Below are 24,090 nucleotides of genomic sequence, written 5' to 3'. Positions count from 1 at the left end.
CCCCAAACGAGCACTCCTGCACCACCGTAACGGTCTCGTTCAATGATATTTTCTTGGTGGTAACGGGTACCTGGAGCTCTCCATATGAAAGTCCGGCGAGAATCAGACTGCAAGCTAAACCTGGACTCGCCGGAAAACATCAAACAAGCCCACTGTTGCGGTGTACACAATGCATGCTCTCTACTCCAGGCTAGCCGCAGGCGACAGTGAGTTGCAGTAAGTGGAACGCATCTGACAGGTCTACGAGCATAAAGATCAATCTTCCCTAAGCGTCTGTACACGGTCTGCCTTGAAATTGTCGTAACAGTAGCTGAAGAGAGCTGACGAGACAGGTCTGAGGTTGTGCTCCGCCTGTTTCTTTTGGCAGTAACTGCCAAATACCGGTCCTCATTCGGCGTTGTAACTCTGGGGCGACCTGTGCTGTAACGTCAACTCACATTATCATCATCTTGGAATCGTTGCAAAAGCCTGGAGATGACACTTTGGGCAATTCCAAGTTCGTCTGATACTTCCAGTTGGGTACGCCCACATTCGAGACGGCCGATAATTCTACCACGTAAAAAATCATCCAAATGTGTCCTTTGTGTCTTAACTATTCGGTTATTGCACTGAAATGCTTATAAAGTCCCTGCGGACAATTTTACTTCTTTGCCTGTATTCCTTATATATCACTCTCTTACATTCTTGTCATTGTGACGTGCCATCGGTGTCATCTGGTTACTTCCTGAAATTTGCATATGATTCTTGAAGATATGTGTAGTGATTTTACAGGTGATATATTTATTTTAGAGTTCGATTTCCGCGTGACTCCGAATTATCCTTAATTTATGCACATGAGTGTATTTTAGAAACACGTATGTATATACGGAAATACTTTTTTATTTAATAGGAATGCTGTGAAAACTAAAACATGTTTCTGACACTTATAAAAAAATATGATGTGAACAAAAATATGACGTCTTTCATGCCAAGACCTTGCCTTGCCATCCTTGCCTAGATGATTAAAAGTGATATGAAATCCCATTTTGACTGTATCAGGAAAGATTAGTGCTCGTAAAAAATTTTTGCGATTAAAATTTAAAGTATATTTTAAACAATCTAATTGTTTATTTTAAGGGTAATTTTTTATGCAGTTTTCAAACATGATAAATATAAATAAAAAAATATCTGATGCGGACACCACATGACTTCCTTGTACGGCCTATTAAATTATACAATTTTTTTGCTACATTTCAGTTAAACTTATTTCCTCAAATTTCATTAGCGATATATTTCTTATTCAATCAATTCAGTTCTTACTTCGCGGCAAGGCAAAAATACATAAAAACCTCAAAACATCTTCATTTTGTAAAATAAAGAAAAATATAAAACACCAAATGCCGTTAAAAACAGTTAAAAAAAACAATTTTTACATTTAAAATTAGAGTTTCTACGCAAAAATAAGCAATTCGGCGAGCGCACAGGAAGACAGACTTTTCGGTGCAGAAAATTGAAAGTTTAATTTTGATCCCACTTAACAAAAAGACACTGAAGTTGGTGCACAAGCTGACTGAATTCACTATTCTGCTAAGTTTCAAATGTAAACAAATGGCGGCTTCGTTAGACGTAGCCAGACTTAAACAACTTTTAAATTGTTGATAATTCTACAACTATTGGATGCAGATTAACTAGAGGCATAAAAAACTTAACCGGAAATTAAAACAGCGTAGTTCAATAACTTTTGAAGCAAAAAATGCACAATTTATCAACGTGTAAGAATAAAAAAAGGAGCTTACTGAGCCGGGCATCAGAATGGGTATATATATATGATGTACCAGCTTTTCTCCGGAATAAATAGATTTATGAAGAATCATAAATGTAGTCATAGCTTAAATTATCAGACGATAAGTTTAAAAAACAGGATCCATTTATTATCATTCAGGAAAATTGCAGTTACAAAATCAGATATCCGGAGTAAATAAAAAGAATTACTAATAAGTTTTTGTATGAAGTTTACTGCATCGTTACATTAAAAAAAAGCCCTCGATATTCCTTTGCGAGCCCTTTTATAGCCTCTGGAAAGGCGGAGCTTCCAAGAAATGACGTCAGCCTCGTCAGCCAATCCAGTTCGCTTTAAATATTTCCAGAACATTCTATAACTGTACGTACTTTCAAATAAGAGAACGTCGCCATTAAAAATGAAAAGAACATACAGTTAGAATTTTAAGTGTATTCTTGACTATGGAATTTTATTATTACATATATATATTTGTATTCGCACTAAATGGATTTAAGATCATACAACATTATATATATATATATATATATACATGTGTGTGTGGTGTGGCTGATTGCAACCGAATAGGGTGGTGTAGAACTGCAAGTTATAGCAGTCCCATATACAAAATTTCAACGTTCTAAAGCTATTCATTTTTGAGTTATGCGAGGTATATACATACGAATGTACGTGCAGATATCGCAAAAAAAAATCTCTTCTGAATCCGATTTAAATTTATTTCACGATCCATTTTGGAAAAAAAAGAGTCCTATATTGTGCCAGTACGTATAGATGTTCACGCCAAAATAGCGTTCAAATGGATTCGAGAGGTGTCCAAATGGACATTTTCGTTGAAATATGATACCAGAAATTTTTCGCGATTGCAATACTTCCTTTACTTCGTACAAGAAAGTAAAAAAAAAAAAAAAAAAAAAAAAAAAAGAGGAAAAAAAGTATGTATAATGTGTTTTATAATTAACGATTAACACATTTATTGGATTTATATGCAAAAGAAGAGATGAGGTCACAAAAATGATACATACTAGTAGTCATATGCGATATGGGTTCAAAATGGCCGAGTTAAGTGGATCAGTATTTCATTTAACATTACATTTTGGAAAGTAGCAGTGCACTTTATTTTTGAAAGAATTTTGATTTCTTTCGAATGCTCATTTCATTAATTTTTGGACTAGTTTCGAAGCTGTTATATACATACATATTTTCTTTTTTATTTCAGAGAGAAATGGATGGATCCGATCGGCATTCTTTACCAACTCTCCAAAAAAGTAAGTCAATAAATGTGAAACACCTTTCGAACATACTCTTTTTTCCTTCTCTTTCTCTAATATATTCTTTTCAAAGTCATATATAATTTAATGAATTTTGCCGCTTTTTACTGATATCAGAGAAAACTGAGTTCGGAAAATACCACCAAAACTTTTTAAATGCTATTCCTCTTCAGATATTCTTTCTTTGGAATGATTCTACTGTATTTTACAAGGAATTAAAAGTTAAAAAATAGTTAACACTAATTTTTAGAACTATGGTAAGGAACTTTACCTGTTCTTTGCTGTCGGTTGGTTATTCTACTCTCCTTAATAAAGAATAAATGAATTCTTTAAAGGTCTTTGATTAATTGGTGTTCTATATAATATTTCTTCATTTTTTGATTACTCTTTCGAAATCATGCAGGTTTACTTTGAATTAATTATTATGAATTTTTTCCCTTGCAGAATTCTCAGATATTCTACAGATTTCATTATTATTATTTCGTTCTTCGGTATGATTAGATTTTTCAGTTTGTCTTTGCGAAAACGTTTCTGTCGCTGTGTGTAATATGGCAAAGGTAGTCTCTGAATGACTGCCTGTGAAACTTGTAACTGCGATGCTGGTAAACTGAGTAACAATCCTTCGGAATATAAAGCTGGCTAGAGAGTAAACTAAACGGATTACTACTAGTTTTGTTAGGTTTACGCTGATTCGTATTCATTTAAATATTTCTTAGGAAATGTTACTTAACAAAAAGTGAAGTATAAGTTCAAATTGTCATTAATATGACTTCTGTATAAATTAAAAATTAATATCGAAACTGAACGAATTCAAATTGATTCCACAGAGGTGCAGAATAAATTTATGCAGGGTTTCCCAATCTAAAGAAGACTCGGAAAAGTGTGATAGAAGACTTAGAACAAAATGCAATGGAGCCAAATTTTAACACTATATAGCAACGGTTCTCGACCTCTTGATTAACGTATACCATCTAAACAAAAATTGAAAAATCATAGTACCACCATTACATTTTACAGTGACTATTTTTCACTTTCTCAATAAAAATATTAAAAAAAATATTTTGCCATTTGCACAACCTATTTTCTATTCTTATTAAACATGCACACATAAAAATATTAGACTGAAAATTAGTTACCATTTGAGTTATCAAAATTTAAGTTATAATATTATAATTCTAAAATGTAGTGTGAAATTTGGGCCTGTTTAAGGGAGATAAATTTCTTTATATCTGGTCTTCACTGTCTGGATTTCACGGTGGATGTTATAGTATAATTCGTCAATGGTGCGTGTTTTGTGCTGGTACGTATAGCCTTTAAAGCAACTCCATAAAAGTGAAGGTGGGTCAAGTCTGGAAGAATGATTCCACCGGAGTCATACTCGCTATAGACGTGGGGAATTTTGTCCCATCTTGTTGGTCTCGGCCAATTGTCAGTTTCTGATTCTCCAAATGATTCAAAAATTCATGAAACAGTGCCTGGTACACTTCATTGGTGACAGTAGTGTAAAAAAAAATGGCCCGATGATGCGGCACACGGATAATGCACAGAACACGGCCATCTCCTGTGAATGAAGGGGTTCCTGGACGACTGCATACTGGTTGTCACTACTCTATAGACGTATGTTTTGTTAGTTCACGTTATCCTGACGAGTGGAACCTCGTTTCATCACTATATCAGGAGTATTCTGGCAGCAACATACACGAAGGTGCAGGCCGTGTTTAACCGTGTGCACAGGTGCGGGGGGGTCACCTCCAGTAACTCTTGTAACGTGTTTTCAATTCTCAAACATAAAGTAAACATGTAAAAATTTGGTTTCATTTCCTAGTTATAAGATTTTTAGCACACTTTTCTTAGAGCTCTTTTCGAGTGAAACACCCTGTATATTGCAGTTATGGTATTCTGTATTGGGAAATAAATAAAATTTTGGACTTTAATTATAATAAAATGCAGAGCAGAAAATTTATAACGTTTCTATCATTTCTGAAATAATTTATGAAAAATATTTATTTTGTAAACTGATTAAACTTGCTAGCCTTACATAATATGAATTTCGTTACGTAAGAGAATGTAACAGTGAAGTTAGCAGAACATCAGAAATGGAGATCCTGGGAAAAGGTTAAGTGATTTATACTTATAAAAACAAATTTATAGCATGCAGCCTATATACTGCATTTAATAAAAACTTTGCAAAATGTATTACTAATTAGAAAAAAAACTTGCCCAATAATTTCAGATGTTTAGTCCACTTACTTAATCCTCTGTCAATTTATTCTGCGTCTCGAATTTTGAGCACTCAAGTCGGAAAAATATGATTTTTTAAAGTGTTTTGAGTTAACATTCAGTGATTTCTCGAAATATCATTTTAATATTTTCCGTTGTGCTTAATAGTCATTAACAAAGCCTAGCAGTAAGTGACATACAGGACCAAATTCGGCCTGGAGGAAATTAACGCCAGAATGCGTTGCAGGCAGACACTTTCACCGATTTGCTACTTAGGGCGGTTTTTATTATTTATGATATTGTGTCTCTAGACAAAACCGAGTAAGTCTGCGATGTAGACGTGGAGAATTAACCAGAAGATCATAAAAATGAACTTAATGAGAAGAACCTATAACAACTTCAAATGGAGCAGCAAAAGATGATTGAAAAAGAAATGTTTTCAAAGGAAGGATAAGAAAGGATAATTTTCTAGTTCTCAGATCAGCGAAATTTGTGCAAAATTCTCACGTATCGTCGAAATACGATAGGTAATAAGAAGCTATGGTAAAAATAAACAGTAAAAAGCTACAGTTTAAACATTTTGAATGATGGTTTCATTTTAAAAACATTTTAAAGGGTAGGCAACAATGAATTATCACGGTGGATAAATTTTAGGTGAAATCGAGGCGTTTGAGTCTCTGTCAGAGTTGATTGTCGATAAAGACAAAGTAAACGAAGATGCCTCCTAAAGATAGTTATTTGATTTTATGAAAGGAAATTTTACGTCTAAATAATAACTTCCTCATCATTTTCCTCTCATGCTGTCCACGTTGCTTCATACTGGTGCAGAGAAATTACGTTTTCGTCTATTTCATCTGTTTGACATTGTGATAATCTTTTGTATTTTATATTTACTTGTTTCAATTGGTTCTTGGGTTATGAAGTTGCACGCAAAATATATTTGTAAAATTTAAATAACCCATCATATGCAGTTCCGTAAAATTAATCCATTTTACATTAAATGTTATGGGGAAAAGTGTTCTGGTATATGAGCATTTCGGCTCACAAGCAATTTACGGTAGCGAATTAAATTCGTGAATCGAAGGTTTCACTTTTAAATATTGTTAATTCTCGCGAGTTTTTAAGTGCGGACCAGAGAAAACTTTACTATTCTGTTCGTGAATATATTATCGTCAGTTCAATCACGATTGTCGTGCTTTACCTTGGATTTGAAAATCCAAGGTATGAATAAATCCAAGAATCCAAGGTTTGAAAATCCAAGAATGAAAGCAATTCATTCTTTCCAAGTAACAAAAACCAATTCGTAAATAATTTTTTTGTTGCCAAACTAGGAAGCAAAAACTTTTGAAACTTCAGGTTAATACGTATACGTATGACGTCATGATTTAAATTTAATGTAGTATAACAACTTTCTCTTAATATCAATAAAAGAATTAACGTGGCAGTAACATATGGTGTCAGTTATCCTAATCTGAAACATAAAAGATGGCAACAGCAGCTATTTATATAAAATGCTGACATTAACGACATACAATGACGTCACATGCAATCGATTGCTCTCTTCAACGTTAGAATATGACCGTATATAATGATAATAATATGTTTAATATTTGGCAATGCCAATTTTATTTAATATTTTGTAAAACTTACAAATTTTTGATGAACAAACTCTGCGATTTGAAAGCGAGCAGTGGCAACACATTTCGAAATACAGCATTTATCTCCAGCGCGTGTGACTGTTGCCACTCAGAGAAATGGGTGCGAAAATTAGCGTTTTCAGAGTTTTTAATTAATATCTCGGCTAATCAAAGTCGTGCGAAGATGAGAATGGTCGAAATGGCTTCCCAAGAATTTTTTAAATCCGGGGGGGGGGAGTACATCTCTCAAAGCTGAAGTCCCCGCCGTTCCAAAGAAGATGATGTTACAAACACACAGACAGACGCGCACATATAGCACTTAAACTATTGCGAAACATTTAACGTATTTTACATACAGCTGCTATAAAACTTATATAAGAAGCATCTATGTAAATAATTGGCAATCTTTTTACCTCTGCCTGGCAGTGATAAGACTTAGGGGCGGCTGAGAGATTTTTCTTTTTTTCTTTCTGAAAGGGAGTGCTGTCGTCTATGTCGCACTTGTCTCGCTACACACTTTATTCCACACTGCTCTAATTTCCGATAACCATGGAGCCCACCAACAGCCGAGTGGTAAAGTCACTGAACATGGGTAATTCGACTAGCGTTCGATTACAGGCGATCAGGCTGACTGCATTGATGTTTCTGTGGTTTTCCAGTTGTGTAATGTGGATACGACTTAGTTTCGCGACCCCAGCAGCAGGGGGTTTACAAAAATTTTAGCAGTTTTGATATTTGTACCACATTTTTTTTACACAATGTTTCTGAAAATAGATAAAGATAACACAGGAGACAGGAGACCACTGGGTGATCAGCTGTGCCGCCCAGAAGACTTTCAGCTTTATTGCTCACTCAGTGGGACCACGTTTATTTAAAATTTTACATCACAATAAAAATTTTGATTTTGATGTATACATAATTTTGACAAATTTTTGGCATAAATTGACAGAATTCATATAAATATTAACAGAAATTTTGATGGTACGTACATAGAATATAGAATGCATAATGTAGAATACAATTAAAGATTTAGATACAAAATTTTGATTATATACATTATCAGGTTCAATGTTCCGTCTAACCTTCTTCGGGAACATGCAAGGACCTGACTCGGAACAGAGAGCTTACTAAAGCTATGTTCAATAACTGTGGGAAGTAGACAGGATACACAAGAAGGGTATACAAAACCCTTTATTTTTCTCTATTTACAATAACTTCCGTACTTCGGAATACAAAGACACACTACTCGTGGTCTGAACGTAAGAATATAAAAATAAAACTAAACTCTAATTTAACTTTAAAATAATAAACGTGGAAGATTGGCCTTAGATTCACAGGAAGCCGTATGTAGTACAGAGAACTGTGAACACTACAATACGTTTAAAATTTATCAAGAGGATTAAAACCTCTGGCCTGGAAGGCAACCAGCAACTGCGTAAAACTTCTAAGGTAAGCAGCCTGCTTCGACTCACTGCTTCCTCTCTTTCGCTTGGCAAAAAGCCACAACTTAAATACTTGGCGTTCGCCAGACAAACTTTGCATAAATACTTTAAAGCTTATAATTCTGGCCGGAAGTAGAAAATAAGAAGTGATAGTAAAGATTTAAAATAAAATAAACGTTAGTAAAACTTAAGATCCTTACAACATAATAAATAAAATAGGATTTTGATGATTTGTTGAAATGTAATAATAGTTCACAGTTGATAAATAGTTTATAATTCATATTTAGTTCACTATTCATAAAAGTTCACAGTTCATAAATAGTTCACTATTCATAAAAGTTCACAGTTCATAAATAGTTCACTATTCATAAAAGTTCACAGTTCATAAGTCTGTTAAAGTTAAGACAAGATAAAGATAAAGATAAAGATAAGATAGTACTGACAAAGAAAAAAAAAACAAAAACCCTTCGACGCATTCTTCTTATAATATACACTTTCATTTTCCTTATACTTATTATGGAGTCCCTGTGATAAAAAGGGTTTGTGACTGAAAACAGTTTAAGAAACCCTGCTTTAGCAGATCCTCCACGAAAGTCTACCTTTCCTTAGGCACATAGCCCTAACGTGCTTTGCCATGATCGAATAAATTAAACTAATCAGATATCCATAAATTTAGCAAACGACTTCTCGGTATTTGAAGACGGACTACCACTGGTCATTCTGTTTTAAAGAACAGAATAATTTTCTGCCTTTTTATTGCTAATAAGTAAATAAATAAAAAGGAAGTAATAACTATAGTACCATCTGTTGGTTTAAACAGAAGTGAAAAAAAAATGAAAAACTTTGGTAGAAAGCTTTTGTATTTATTAATGTTTATTATTTTAGTAATGTATTTCTAGCAGAATAACTAGAATATTTTTATTGTTCGAAGAAGAACTCATGTGAGTCTCCCTCAAAAATCCTTCAAAATGTTAAGTTTTTTGTAAAATGAGCATCTATGCAAAGCTCGATTTAGCTGTACATGCTGTACATGCTGCCTGTTCCCAGAACGTCATCATTGGCAGCTACAGGATTGTTTCCTCAAGAATTTTATCTGAAGATTAATGGCATGGTTAAATATTTTGTCATGGCCTCGTGCGAGAGTTCCTTTTGACAACCCTGAGGCTTAGCTTGATTAATGGATATTAAATTGAATAATGATACCTAAGAAACTAATTCTACGACTTACACATTTCATGATCCGCCATAAATAATTTTGAAATGCCCCGACAGAATTTTGAATTACGAGCTTGTTTGTATTTTACAATTCTGAAACTTCCAAGCTTGTTTGTAATTTGTTACCAAGCGATGCAAAAGAAATTCTTTCTTTTTTGCTTTTTAACTCGTTAATTTTAGTTTGCTTTTGCAAAATGATTTTAATTTCTAAAATTATTTTATCAAAAAGGAATTTTGATAGGGCAGGTAGGATTTCGTATAATACAGCATCACTCGAGCATAGATTTAGACTACTGTTAATTCTAATGTAATATACTTCTCCAAAAATAGCATCTTATGCGGCAGAAGATTAAACTAAATATTGGAACAAAATTAACTTATAAAAAACTGCAGAAAAATTTCCTTATCTTGATCTCGCTTACTCATTGCTTGAGCGCTCGCAGATTAAATGTTTGATCGCCATCCAACCAGGTTTTATTATTAGTATTAAATTAAATTTCAGCAAAGCCTCGAGGGCTATCTGCCTAAAGGAAGAGATGTCTTCGGGGAGGACTTTCTAATGGAAACTGTCTCGTATACACGTTGTGGAAAGCCACGAAAACGCCCATGCAGCCACCCCGCGGGATTCAAGCCTCGGACCAAACTACCAGTGTTCAGCGACTTTACCGCTCGGCCGCTGGTGGGCTCCGTCCGACTAGGATAATGGTTAGTGACTCTGACTGCCATGCCGAATTGCCCAGGTACGAAGCCTGAAAAAGGCTTGGATGTTGGTAAATGTATAGTGTCTGTGTAGCATGGGGGGCTCTAAATATGCGACGAACCGAAAGTCCTATCGGGAATTCGATGGTAGGGAAAGAGGGGTGGGAGATCCTCGAGCCCGTTCCCCCGAGGTGCTTTTCGTCAGAATTTTTTTTTTGGGGGGGGCGGAACTGATCTAAAGTTGGGCTGTCTTCTATATGGTGCTCAAAGCTGTTGCCAACGATAGGCATATTTGACTCCTTGCCACGACGAATGCTGCAGGATTGTGCTGACTGTTGTCAAACAAGTGATTTTCCTTTTATTTTAGAACTGAAGTAAAAAATATACAGCAGATAAGATGACTTAGACCAGTTTTTCTCAACGTATTTTGCTACATGTACCCTTTTTACCACCGGTAGACTTTCACTGACCCCCTACGCTCCATTTCCAAACTCGAAAAATTCATATACATTTATTTAAATTTAGATTACTTTTTAATGTGTTTTATTAAATGAAACAATAAAAAGTAAAGAAAATCTTCATTAATACGAAAAACTGAATAAAAGTAGCGTTTTACATTCATAAAATAAAGCTAAGTGATTAAGAGATAAATAAAAGGTTGAGTGCATTTAACTCTGAGTCTATGAAACTCTTCCTGGGGATTCCCTTGGTTGAGAATTCCTGTTTCATAAGATTTAACGCACTTGTTAGTACCAGATGTGCTATTACTCTCGAAACACACTTTTTGTCCGAATCACTTTCCAAATTGTTGCCACCAAATGTCATCGCGGTGTATTATTTTTTAAAAAATCTGACGTGGACACTACATGACTTCCTTGTACGGCCTATTAAATTCCACACATTTTTTGCTTTATTTCATTTAAACTTATTCCCTCGAGAGAGATATTTCTCATTCAATTAATTCAGTTCTCACTTCGCGGCAAAACAAACATGCTTAAAAACTCAAAAATGTTCATTAAAAACTATAAAATTCAGAAAAGCATAAGACACCAAATACAGTTAGAAAAACAATTTTTACAATTAAAATTAGAGTTTCTACGCAAAACACAAGCAATTCGGCCAGCGGGCAAAGAAGGCAGATTTTTCGGTGCAAAAACTGAAAGTTTACTTTTAGCCTCACTCGGCAAAAAGACACTGAAGTTGGTGCACCAGCTAACTTAATTCACTATAGTACTAAGAGTTTCAAATGTAAATAAACGGCGGCCTTGTTAGGCTTAGCACCACTGAAGCAACTTTTAAATTGTTGATAATTCTATAACTATTGCATGCAGATTAACTAAAGGCATAAAAACGTTAACCGGAACATAAGAGCAACATAATTCAATCACATTTAAAGCAAAAAATGTTCAATTTACCAACGTATAACGACATCATTTGCAGTTAAGTCGTCTAGTTGACAACAGCTAGATATATTAATTACATTAAAATTCTTAAATTGGTCAATAATAAATTGATAACTAATTGTAATCAAGTACTGTAAAGAAAATTTACTGAATTAAAAAAAATTATACTAGTAAGAGGCAGGTGATATGGACTAGTCACAAATTTCCATGCAGGAAAAAACAGAGAACAGGATGCAGACTGATATTCTGTTTGGAGTTCAGTTAAGTATGGGGACAGGAATGGGGGGGGGATCTAACTAACAGGTAAAGTCTGCCATTATTGAACTCTTGATATTTTTGAAAAAATATATAAGAGTCGATTCATTTAAAAATTCAAGGTTGTAAAAAATTAGCTGCTGAAACGTAAGATAAGTAAACAAAAATATGCAGAATGTAACGATATTTAGTGATCTAATGCTATTTTACGATTTTCCATAATTTCAAAATATAAAGTAATTGATCAGAGTTCTTTTTCAAATTTTAAAGTCCTACCAAAAGCCGAGCAGTAAAGTCGCTGAATGCTGGTAGTTCGGTTCGGGGTTAGAATCCCGGAAAACGGGGCAGCTGCATGGGCGTTTTCGTAGTTTTTCCCGTGTATAACGTGTATACAAGCCATTTCCTTTAGAAAGTCTTCCACGAAGGCATCCCTTCCCTTAGGCAGATAGCCCTGAGTGCTTTCCCGTAATTAAACCAAATAAATTTTTAAAATCTAAGGTATAAATAAGAATTTGGTTTGCATCAAAATTCAACCCGTCATCGTGGAATGATTTAGAAAACATATCAGATAGGTTAATTTTTATTCGACATTCCTGCATCGAATATTTCTTCAAAGATAAGTGTGCTGTGCTTCCAGGAAACTTAACCATTTTCATTATCTTCAAAAATTTTTATTTTGAATCAAAATCTTACAAAAAAGACCTTTAATGCCATCTGAGAAATCAAAACTATTGGCTGCCATTGGGCGAAGTATAACAGTGGGGTTTTACTAAATATACTTACAAGGTGCAACAGCGGTAGTGCGAGCTCGGCCTGCGCTCGTTTCCATGCAAACGGGGTGGTTGCATGAGCACTTTCATGGCCTTCCTCATATGTAACGTGGATACGAGCCAGTTTTCCCTAGAAAGAATTCCACGTAAGTTATCCATCCTTCAACGCCCATAGCCCTTGAGTGCTTTACCATAAACCAAAATAAATGTCTCTATGAGCATTAAAATGATCGAACAAGGTGACTGAATGTTTTTTAATTATGTACTTGGTAGCAATCTTGCTTTTAAGCAAGAAGAAAGGAAGTGAGGACTTTGGCGAACGCCGTTTCCTCCAATCCGTGAGGAATTATGTACTTAACTAGCAGCTTTGCTGCCAGACCTCGTCTGGCTTTTAAATGGACTGGAAAAATGGCTGAAGGGAACACCAAACGTTAAATTTAAAAACTGCGTAGAATTTTACTCTGCAGAACAACTTCATAAAAAAAGTTATTACGTATAACAAAATTACAATGAAATAAGCAATATCCCTTAATACAAATATTAATTATCCTAATAAATAAATTAACCAATTTCCCTTTGCAAAATCTTAAGAACTCAAATGGTATAAAGGAGGTTAAGAACTTTGTTTCCTAAAAAAATCACTCGAAACTTTTCAATATCTTAAAAACAGTGAAATGGAGCAATAAATAACATAAACGAATACAAAAAACAAAAAATTCTGAAAAGCAAAGTAGTATAATTAATGATATTTTATCTTAGATTTTCAAGAGAAAAAATTACAATGCAATATCCCTTAATACAAATATTAATTATCCTAATTAAATAATTAACCAGCTTTACGTTGAAGAAAAAAAATCATGCAAAACTTTTCAATATCTTACAAACAGTGAAATAAGCAAAAAATAACATGAAAGCAATTCAAAAAACATAAAATTCCTAGCAAATTTTACTCTGTAGAACAATTTTATAAAAAAAAAAAAAAAAAAAAAAAAAAAAAAAAAAAAGTCTGAAATGTTTCAGATTTTAAATTACGTCCAAAGGGGCGTTTTTTAACATTTTGTGTGTTACCTTTCTTTATTAAATATCATGTTCCTCGCACTTAAACCATAAGATCCAGTGCAACAGCAATATCGCAAAATAGTTTTAAAACGAGCATATCTTTAGAATTTCCGATACAGAGACTCACGCGCTGGAGATAAAAATGTTTTTTCTGCACAACGTTGCCATTGCTCGCTTTGAAATCCTTGAGTTTGTTAATCAAAAATTCGTCAAAGTTTTAAAAAATAGGAAATCGATCATAAAACAAATTTCAAATTTGGTCTTCCACATGCTCATATTCGTTGGAGGATTACGTTATTCAAAATTCGATGACTCTATGTACCGTTATTTTATGACAATGTGAGAAATATACATACATTTACGCAGATTTTCATTATTTTATTTCTTCAAATATAATGCAGGACTCTAACATTTTATGGCAACAGTTTGAAAAGTGAACCGACATTTATCCGTCCGACGCAAAATGCCAAAACGAAAGTAATAGTCCTTCGGGACTCAAGTCCCTTTGGACTAAAAAAATCCAATAAAAATGTATCATATATGTATAAAAATGACAATGAAATATGCCAATCTCTTAAAAACAGTGACATAAAAAATACGATGAAAAATTATTGCCAGACTCGTATTTATAAAAGAATGAAACTATTCAAAATGATGCGATGTCATCAAAAATCTATCAACAACAGTAAGACAATAAAATTGTTACCAAAATCACATTTTTAAAGATGTGATATGTGAGAAGTGTACTCGGAAGCTTCATTTAAAAATTGTTTTAAAAATACAAAATATTATCATTTTTCCAAAATTCTTTTTGTAAAAGCAGTCGCAAGGATGCAAGTTTAACCTATCCAAAAATCAAAGAAAAATAAACTGTACATTTTTAAAAATAAACGTTTTTAGAAAAATTCCCGTTGAAAAGTTATTAAGCTCCCTTTGTTAAATAAATTCGTATTTAATAGCTTTATTGAAACACGAAATTTATTTTAAGTTCGTAAAATAGCTAACTGCCTACGTTTCATGATGATGTGAGAATGGAGTGTGTAGAGTAAAATCTCGCTTTCCTACAGCCCATCATGTCTCAAAATGACGTGATTTCGTCACAAAACATAAAATAAAAAAATTATAATTCTAATTTCGAAAAAATCGCTTCGAGGTGCACTGGCTCTTGTCTAGATGCACCTATGTACCAAATTTCGTAGCCGTGGGTCTATTAGCTTACGCGCAGCTCGAACAAAAGACACACAGACACACAAACAGACAGACTCTTTCTTTTATTATATAGATATATGTAAATATTATTTTATTATATAGATATTATATTTCTTTTATTATATAGATATTATATTTCTTTTATTATATAGATATTATATTTCTTTTATTATATAGATATTATATTTCTTTTATTATATAGATATATATATGTCTTTTATATGTAGAGATTTAGCAGCATTTTGCAAGCAACTGAAACATAGTTAATATTTCAGAACAGCTGCCAATTTTTTTAAACACACAACAATATGAGTTACTATTTATTTACCTTTGAAGTTTATTAACATAATAAAGGTCTTACAAAAATTATTTCTTGGAAGCTTAATTTTAACAGATCACATTTAATTAATATGTAAGTTAACACTTTAATTTGTCTAATTTTCATAAAGTAATATGCTTAATCTTTTCTTATGCGTCTAATACAAAATAACAGATTAAACATTATAAAGTTTTAAAAGCTAATTTTGGCATCATTATGAAAGAATACGATTCGTTATTCTTTAATATCATTTATGTTTGTAAAGAATAATTGCAAATAATTTCAGGACTGATTACAGGTAAAAGATTTATACATTTGTGTACACAATTTGCTTTTATGTTACTTTATACTTGAAAGTTAATCTTTTAAAAGCTTATGCTAACAGAAGATATGTCTTCAGTCTAATTTAAATACCATATTTAATGCACGCAGTCGGATAATTCGTGCGAAAATTTTAATGAATTTCTGTCTTTTCAGTCATATTTTATTCATCCGTTTGATGACATTTAGGAAGTTTCTATCAAATATTGGCGAAATAAAATATACGAGTTTGAGAAAAATCGAATTTGCTAAGATTGCATTGAAACGTTTTAAATAATTTATCATTTGAACTTTGACTACTTTCTTGGGATTTTTATTAATTCATCGGGAGAAAAACATTTTATCTCATTGTGCATATTGTTAATTTTAATTTGTTACAATTTTCTGATCGCAAATGGAATTATTAATATGAATACTTTTATCTCACATAGAATAAACGTGTCAAAATTATGAAGTTATGAATCGTTGCAATATGTAAATGTAATTATGTTTCATTAAAATCTATATATAGTGATTCGAAATGCATTAAATTTCAGGTTTAATGGTGCTATCAAGTGGCAAAGTCTTAATATTGTAACAAATATTTGTCTAATGACTACTCTTGTAATTTGTTAGGCGTGAAAACTGGATAGCATTGTTCAACCTTTATATTAGCATAAAAATAGTCACTCAGCAAAAGTCAAACTTCGAAAGCTTTTCTACCATTGGAAAGCATATGAGTAATATCATCATTATGTATTTAAGCCAAGAGAAAAAAAATGGCGCTAAGTATGTCAAAATAATAAGAATAAAGCGAAATAGGTGGGCTCTGAAAAATCGCTATAAAAATTTGATGTAAATTAAATAAAAATTCTGAAAATTTCAGATTTTATATTAGGCCAAAAGGGCCGGTTTTTTTTTCAATTACGCATACATAACACATTTCGCGAGCATTACGGCTAACGCCTCTTTGGGCTAAAAATATTAGAAAACAGTATACATTTAGAATTTCCGATAGACAGTCTTGCGCTGGAAATAAAAAAAAATATTCCACACAGTTTTTGACACTGCTCACTTCGGAATCCTTGAATTCTTTAATGAAATAGGTATGGATATGGATGTGGACATGGAGAAATGTGGTGGACACCCATTGTTTAACCATTGGCAAAATGAAATAGATAATAAAACAAATTCGAAATTCAAAATTTGGGCTGCCAGGTGCCCATATTGAGTGGAGGACTACGTTATTCAAAATTTGATGGCTCTAGGTACCTGTTTTTTCACAATGCGAGAGCCATACATACATACATTCATGCCGATTCTTCATTATTTCATTTTTGTAAACATATACACACTGGCTAATAAATTAGAAACCCAAGATCAATTATTTTATTGGACCACCTTTTGCTTGGATAACTGCTCTGATGGGCATGGAATCTACATGCCTCTGGAGTGCATTTACGTCCAGAGAATACCATGCATTGGCTTGCATTGTCCAGAGAATACCATGCAGCTTTTTAAATCTTGTAAATTAGATGGAAGAGGAGAGTGCTGTCCTGAGGAGAGTGTTTGCACCATGTCCCATACATTTTCTATAGAGTTGAAGATCCGGGCTATGCAGTGGCTAGGGAAGGTGTTGGAAGACAGACTGATGTTCAGCAAACCAATTTTGAATACTTCTGGCACAGTGTAAAGCTGAATTATCTTCCATGAAGTATCCGTCGCTATCAGGGTAAAAATGCAACATTGCAGATTGCACTTGATCTACCAGTATAGCTAGGTATCTCATGGCTATTTGTTTACCCTCTAGGAAGACCAGGGCACCACTTCCATGCCAGCAGAACATGCCCCACATCATGATACTCCCGCAAGACTCTTGCACAGTGCGAGTAAGGCAAGATGGCTTCATGGCTTCACTTGGTTTCCGCCAAATTCGACGTCTTCCATCAGTGCAAAATAAGGTTTAGCGTCCACATTACCCGTTTCCAATCGTCAGATGGCCAGTGTCTTCTTTTCCGACACCACTGGAAACGAATTTTTGCATGTCGGGCAGAAATGAGTGGTTTCCTCAGAGGCATCCAACTGTGCATTCCTGTCCTCTGCAATTCTCTGCGCATGGTTCGAGCCGAAATTTGTTGCGAAGAGCCTTGGTTGACGATCTGTGTCAGCTGAAACACAGTAGAGTCGCTGTTCTGCCGTACAGTTCGTCAGATCCGCTGCCGATCACTCTGCTGGAAAACTGCGCCCGAACCGCGGTTACGTCTTCTAGAGAAGGACTGTGGGTTCTAATTCCAACTTTTAAACCTTTGATATGGCTGCCTTTGAGAATCCAGTGAGATTAGCTGTCTCCGAAATCGAGGCCCCTGCTAAACGAGCACCAACACTAAGCCTTTTTTCAAATGGTGAAAGGTCTGTCGTTTTTCGCATTTTACTTCATTTATCGTGAAAAAGCACTCTTAGAGCTTACTTATACTAGCATTATAACCACGTAAAAATGTGCACACTTCATCCCTAGCACCCATTCAAATAAGTCTTAAAGGTTTCTAATTCATTCGCCAGTGTGTGTAATATAGGGCGATAATATTTGGTGGCAACAATTTGACGTTGAAATTCAACGCGCTTAGTGATTCGACGCAAATTGCCGTTTCGTGACAAATATAGCCCTTCTGAGTTAATGCTCCTTTGGGCTAAAATATTCTTCTGCACAGAAATTCAAACATTCAAGCGGAAAGATAATATTCTAGTTTTTTATCTACACCCATACTCCATGTGTTCTTATTACGAACGAAGTTATTCTTCGCCAGTTTTTATACGAGCCTTAAATATTCTTAGCATTAGAAGTTTATTGTATCCAAACAACATTTTGAACGATTTTCTGTTTTGATATAATAGAACTTCGAGATAAATTTTAGGCATTTTATGTTGTAGTTCTTACAACGCTTACTTCTTTTATTTAAGTATTTGGATTTAATCCAATATGACAATCCAAAATTCATAAAATATAATTTCCTTTTAAAAATTTTAATAATCCAAAAAGCTAACAAAAAGAAACGTTTAGTACACGCAATTCATGCTTGCATATTGCGTGCACGAACGTATAGAGTTAAATTAATAACTCAAAGTAGGACAATCTAAAAGTGAACTAATTATAGCGCATTGCAAACAAAGGATCATTCTCACATAACTCCGATTCGAGATTCTTTACAATAACACTTTGCTCTATTGCAATTAATGATAAAATTTCTGTTCTATCAAACACGGATGTCGAAAAGTATATTATTGCGTGCGCACAGGTTCGTAACAGATTGAATGCATACAGGTCCCATGATAGGTTAGTAAAATTAATTTTTATCAAATGAAAACACTTCAAAGTTTTGGAATTTTCCACAGAAATACTCGTACAGGTGTTCACAGTATCAGGGAATACAATCAGAGTTATTATTAAAAACTTTACTTCAAACTACTAAGAACGTTAAACACAACGCAATGCAACGCTCATCTAAAGAGAAAGCTAAAACGGAAATATATCATGCTGAACTAACAACTCGCTGCAGTAACAACAATAACTAAGTGGGCAGATTATCTCTCCGGCCTTATATAGTTTTCAACCGGCCGTCGAGATATTTCTAGTACTTTCTGCTCCTCGAAATTATTGAAAAGCAGTAATAAGGTTCGAATTACGGTTGCAGCTAATATAGTAATTATTATTCTTATTCAGTTGCAATACCTGTTTCGACGACACAAAAACAACTCAAATGTCGCCAAATAATCGCCAAGTTTGGCGACGTTTGGCCGTTTCTCGCCAATATACAGGGATACCTACTTATTCAGTGTTAAGTGGACTTCCTCCTGTATTTTTATTTTTCTGGAATAATTAATCTCTTTTATATTTTTCTTATGTTGCATTCATTACACAGAAAAATAAAACAATTTTACGTATAATTGCACTAAAATCATCTGTCTATGTACAAAATTCGTAACAATATTTTAGTCATGCATCACGTTCACAGTATATGAAATGAATTTTGTTTTTCTGCAGTCCATTTTCTTTGAATTTTTATTAAAGGGGTATCTACAAATATGGATAAGATGCCATTTATTTTGAAGAGATGTAATATTAACTTATGCCATATAATCCTTCAAAGTCTATATTTCAAACCAGAGGAGGCATTGAAATGCGGTACATGACAAAAGAGGCATTGAAATGTTTTCTTCTGCTAGTAACGTATTTTTTATCAAACACGACTGAAATTTGCTGTAAATTGCTTGAAACCGTACTATAAAAAAGTAAAGAAGCAGAAAACAAAAATATTTATTTTACGAATTTTTATATATTAAAGCTCCCATTAAATCATTTTCAAACAGAAGGATAAAAAAAAACAGCTGTAATAATTCGGATGTTTTAATAACCCTATTTATGTAGTGTGCGTAGTGTGTTCTTTTTTATACTGGATAAATATTAAAACCCTCGAACAAAATTTCTTTTTTTTATTTTTCACAAATAGGAAGAACGGTGAAGAAGGGGAAAAATTTCTTTTATAACTTCCCATCTTATTCTTTAGTTTTTTTTTCCATACCAGAAAATCCATCTAATTTCCTTTTTATGCTCAATATTATTAAGTGATGTAGAACACTTCTACAGAATTTCAGAAGATTTATTTTTTACGGATTTAGCCCAATAATGCTCATAAATATTCAGATCATGTCTTGGGCCAATATGATAATTGACTAGACAAGATATAAAAGATTTCAAATTGTGTGTTATTAGGCCATCAGTGAAAATCAATATTATCTTTTTCTATTTATCTTCCAAAAAGTAGATTTTTTTAAAACTTGCATGAACTATGCGTTATTTAATTGAACTTTGTCTACGCTTAATTCTAGCAGAGCAAAATTTGTATTTCTCATATCTCTGATAATTTTTTGGAGCAAAAAACATGTCAAAGGTTATGAATTTAATTCACCGAAGAGCTGCATGACGTGCACATACAAAATTTGCATAATTTATGCCTTTTCTTTTGGAATAGATGAAATTCCCAAGATTTTTTTACCGTTAAAATTTTTAAGCATCAAGCAGATTGATTGATGTGAATGTTAAGTAACTTTGAATTGAGTGTTACTTATCTACATTGCAATAAAGATTATCTTTATTGAAAGGAACTCTTCCAAACAGATTTATTTATATATGACAACACGAGAAAAAGGGAAATTTTACCTCTGGTATTAAATAATGAAACATCTGTTTGTATGTATGTTCTTTGCATTGTTAAAACGCAATATATTTGTCTTGGAGTCACTCCAAGATCCATCAAATTTTGAACACTCAACCTCAAAACTGCGCACTTCAAAGCCGGAATTTCGAACTTGTTTTTTTATTTATTTCATATTTTGTGCGAATTTAGTAACTTTTTGATTAACAAATTCGAGGTTTAAAAGCAATGTGTTGCCACTCGGCGAAGTGTAAGATATTTGTGTTTCAAATTTAACCACAAAACTAGAGCACATAAAAGAAGTGTATCGCCCTCGCAATATATTTGTCTTTAGAAAATTTAATAAACAAACTAACTATTTGGTACCACTGCCCAAAATAAAATAGTTTTATATTCTTTGGTCCAGTGTGTTGGCATTCTGGAAACTAAGATATTTTGTTTTTCGTTCGTATTTAATCTCTTTGTTATTCATTAATAAATTTTAACATGATTTAAATAAACAATAAATACGCAGTTCTTTTAACTAATTACACTTAATTAATATCGTCTCATAAATTTTCTTTTTTTATAATAAATATTCTAGGTGACTGCCAATGCAATATATATATAAACTTCCATTAAATGAGTTTTAACAGCATTTTCATTAACCTGTAAAAATTTTTTTTACTGATACGCATACTCATGGGAACAAACACATACAATTATTGAGACAGTTAATGAAAAGTTTCGCCCCTTTATTTTTAGTTATGGTTTAATCGTAGTATATGGTACACATGGGATTTGGCGACTCTTGGCGACATTATGATTAGCAGTAAACAAGTCATTTTTGTGCTGGGACAATTTTCAAAATTGCGCCAAAGCCGTACCGTGTACTAGGATTTTATCTTATTTATTTATTTGTAAATGAGATCGCGATTAATTCTAATTGTTTATTTTATTTTTTAAAAAGTGTGACAGTTAAGATTTTTTTCTACCTAGGAAACCGTAGAAAAATTTAAGTTTCGTCAATGTTTTATTACATGTGCCACGTGAACGAAATTGTAATACTTTGAAAGCCTATTTTATTTGATTCGTTTTTTTCACGGGCACCGTGGATCTATAACCGATCATCTAAAACGTATTTAGTTGTATACTTTTTTGAAACGTCCAGCTTGCAATAAAAATTGCATACAAAAAAAAGTTTAAAAAGAAATCACTTATATTATTTATTACGTGCTCCGTTATTAGGCACTATACGGAAGGGAAGGATGCTCCGTGAAGAACGTTTTAAGGAATACTGGCTCGTATCCACGTTACACACGTTCGCCGGACTTAAACCCCGTACCGAAATACTAGTGTTCTGCGGCTTTCGCCGCTCGGCCGCTGTTGGGCCTAAAGGAAACATTATGTACTGAATTTAAATAGAAACATAGCAATTCGTAGCAAAGTAAAGTTATTTTTATTTTTTATTTCTCTTTTTTAAAACATGGATAGTTAATTCTGTTTTTAAATGTTTTTTTATTTGATTTTGATAAATTGTATTTTAGGAAAAAATGCAGTCCTCTTTTAAAGTATTTACTTTGATCTAACACACCTTATAGTGTGCCTTTTCAAAAACTTTCATACGTATGCAATTTTTTAAAATATATTTTTCCTCAAGAAAAATTTCTTAGAATTGATATGTATAATAAATATGCTATTTAAGTTTTTCGAGTAGTTTTGACTTTTAAAACGTACATTTGGAACTCTAATGTCTCCAGATAAAAATTACACTAGCATAAGCACATAAAAACTATGAAAGTTCTTTTTTTTAAATCCAAACTATATTTAAATCTGCTAACTTATATGTGTTAAAAAATTAATATATTTAATTTCTTTGTGAATGATTTCCCATTCATTTTTATTTGAAAAATATTGCTTTGTACGAAAATGCGAGTAGTAAAGTTCAATAGCAATGTCTCAAAATAATTTTAAAATGAGCCTATTTTTAGGATTTCCGATACACAGTTCCGCGCGATGGAGATAAAAAGGTTTCCCCCCCCCCCCCCCGTAGAGTGTTGCCATTGCTCGTTCTGAAATCGTTGAGTTTACTACTCAAAAATTCGTTAAAGTTTTACAAGACATAAAATCGATCATAAAACAAATTTCAAATTTGATCTTCCACATGCCCATATTCGTAGGAGGATTACGTTATTCAAAAAATCGATGTCTCTATGTACCGTTGTTTTATCACAATGCGAGAAATATACAGACATTTATGCAGATTTTTCATTATTTAATTTCTTCAAATATAATGCAGGACTCTAACTTTTGGTGGCAACAGTTTGAAGAATGTAACGGACATTTATAGTGATTCAACACAAAATCGCGAAACGAAAACAATAGTCCTTCAAGGACAAAGCCCCTTCGGACTAAAAAAAAAAAAAAAAAAAAAAAACTAGAATTTCACATATAATTTCACTAAAATTGTCTACATAAGTACAAAATTCGTAACACGCATCTGCCGTTTGAAAATAAAATTTTACGGCATTTAAACTAAGAGTGTTAAAACAGCAAGAATAAGTATTTTAACGGAAATTTAAAATCAGAATCTGAAACTTATAAATTATCATCATGCATCAAGAAATGATGCACAGATTTATAAAAGAATCGCAAAAATGCTTGCTTTTCACAGATGTTAAAAGAAAACGCGAATATTTTTTTAGGAGTTTATAGTTTTTAATCATCTTTTTTTGTCGATGTTTTTAAACAATTCGGTCGTTCGTTTTAAAACCAAAAGCCAAATTTATTTTCAGAAACTACGCGTGGTGCTGACGAGCAATCCGGAGACGTTACTTTTGCCAAGTACAATCAAGTCAACTTTTTTCCTGCCAGTGTCGGAGGAAAGGGAAGAAGAGGGAAGTGGGGCAGTGTGAGGGAAGAGACGAAAATTCTAAAAAGAACGGGTGGAAAACCGCGTATTATAATCATCGCGTCACTGACGCTCAAGCAGCTCAGTAATTAGGGCTCAGGCCACATAGTATTATAATAGTAGTAGTAGCTGATTTTCAAACCGGGTTTGCTAAGATGCCCTGAGTCACACGGAGACTAGTTTGCAATGGTTATCGTGTTCGCAGCTAATTGGTTGCGCCTGGGAGTTTTTTTCCACGCTTTTGACTGGGTACATGTAATCCAGCATTGCGTTACGTCACTCATTTTCATCTTTTTATGCATATAATAAGGAAGAATTTTTTCCCCACCTCGTGGTAAAAAAGAAAAGTGACAAACAATAACTAGGAAGTTTTGCCATATTTGCATACCAGCGAACTTTCCCGGATCCTTTTTTTTT

At 33.3% G+C, this 24,090-nt stretch overlaps 1 protein-coding gene across 8 annotated transcripts in view; it reads left to right on the top strand.

The window, feature by feature from the left end:
- LOC118191624 (exocyst complex component 4-like) overlaps positions 1 to 24,090 on the top strand; it is a 785,372-nt gene that overhangs the window by 251,220 nt on the left and 510,062 nt on the right. For all 8 annotated transcript variants that reach the window (XM_085821107.1, XM_085821102.1, XM_085821104.1 and 5 more), the window contains one exon: positions 2,994 to 3,042. In XM_085821107.1, the coding sequence (XP_085677233.1) occupies positions 3,000 to 3,042 (43 nt within the window). In that variant the 5' untranslated portion in view covers positions 2,994 to 2,999. The remainder of the gene's footprint in view (positions 1 to 2,993; positions 3,043 to 24,090) is intronic.

The sequence above is a fragment of the Stegodyphus dumicola genome, chromosome 7 (genome assembly GCF_044657685.1).
Source record: "Stegodyphus dumicola isolate Sdum_Otavi_A_Nest chromosome 7, ASM4465768v1".
NCBI lineage: Eukaryota > Metazoa > Arthropoda > Arachnida > Araneae > Eresidae > Stegodyphus > Stegodyphus dumicola.
The sequence above is the reverse complement of the archived record's forward strand: the minus strand, read 5'-3'. Positions and strand labels throughout refer to the sequence as shown.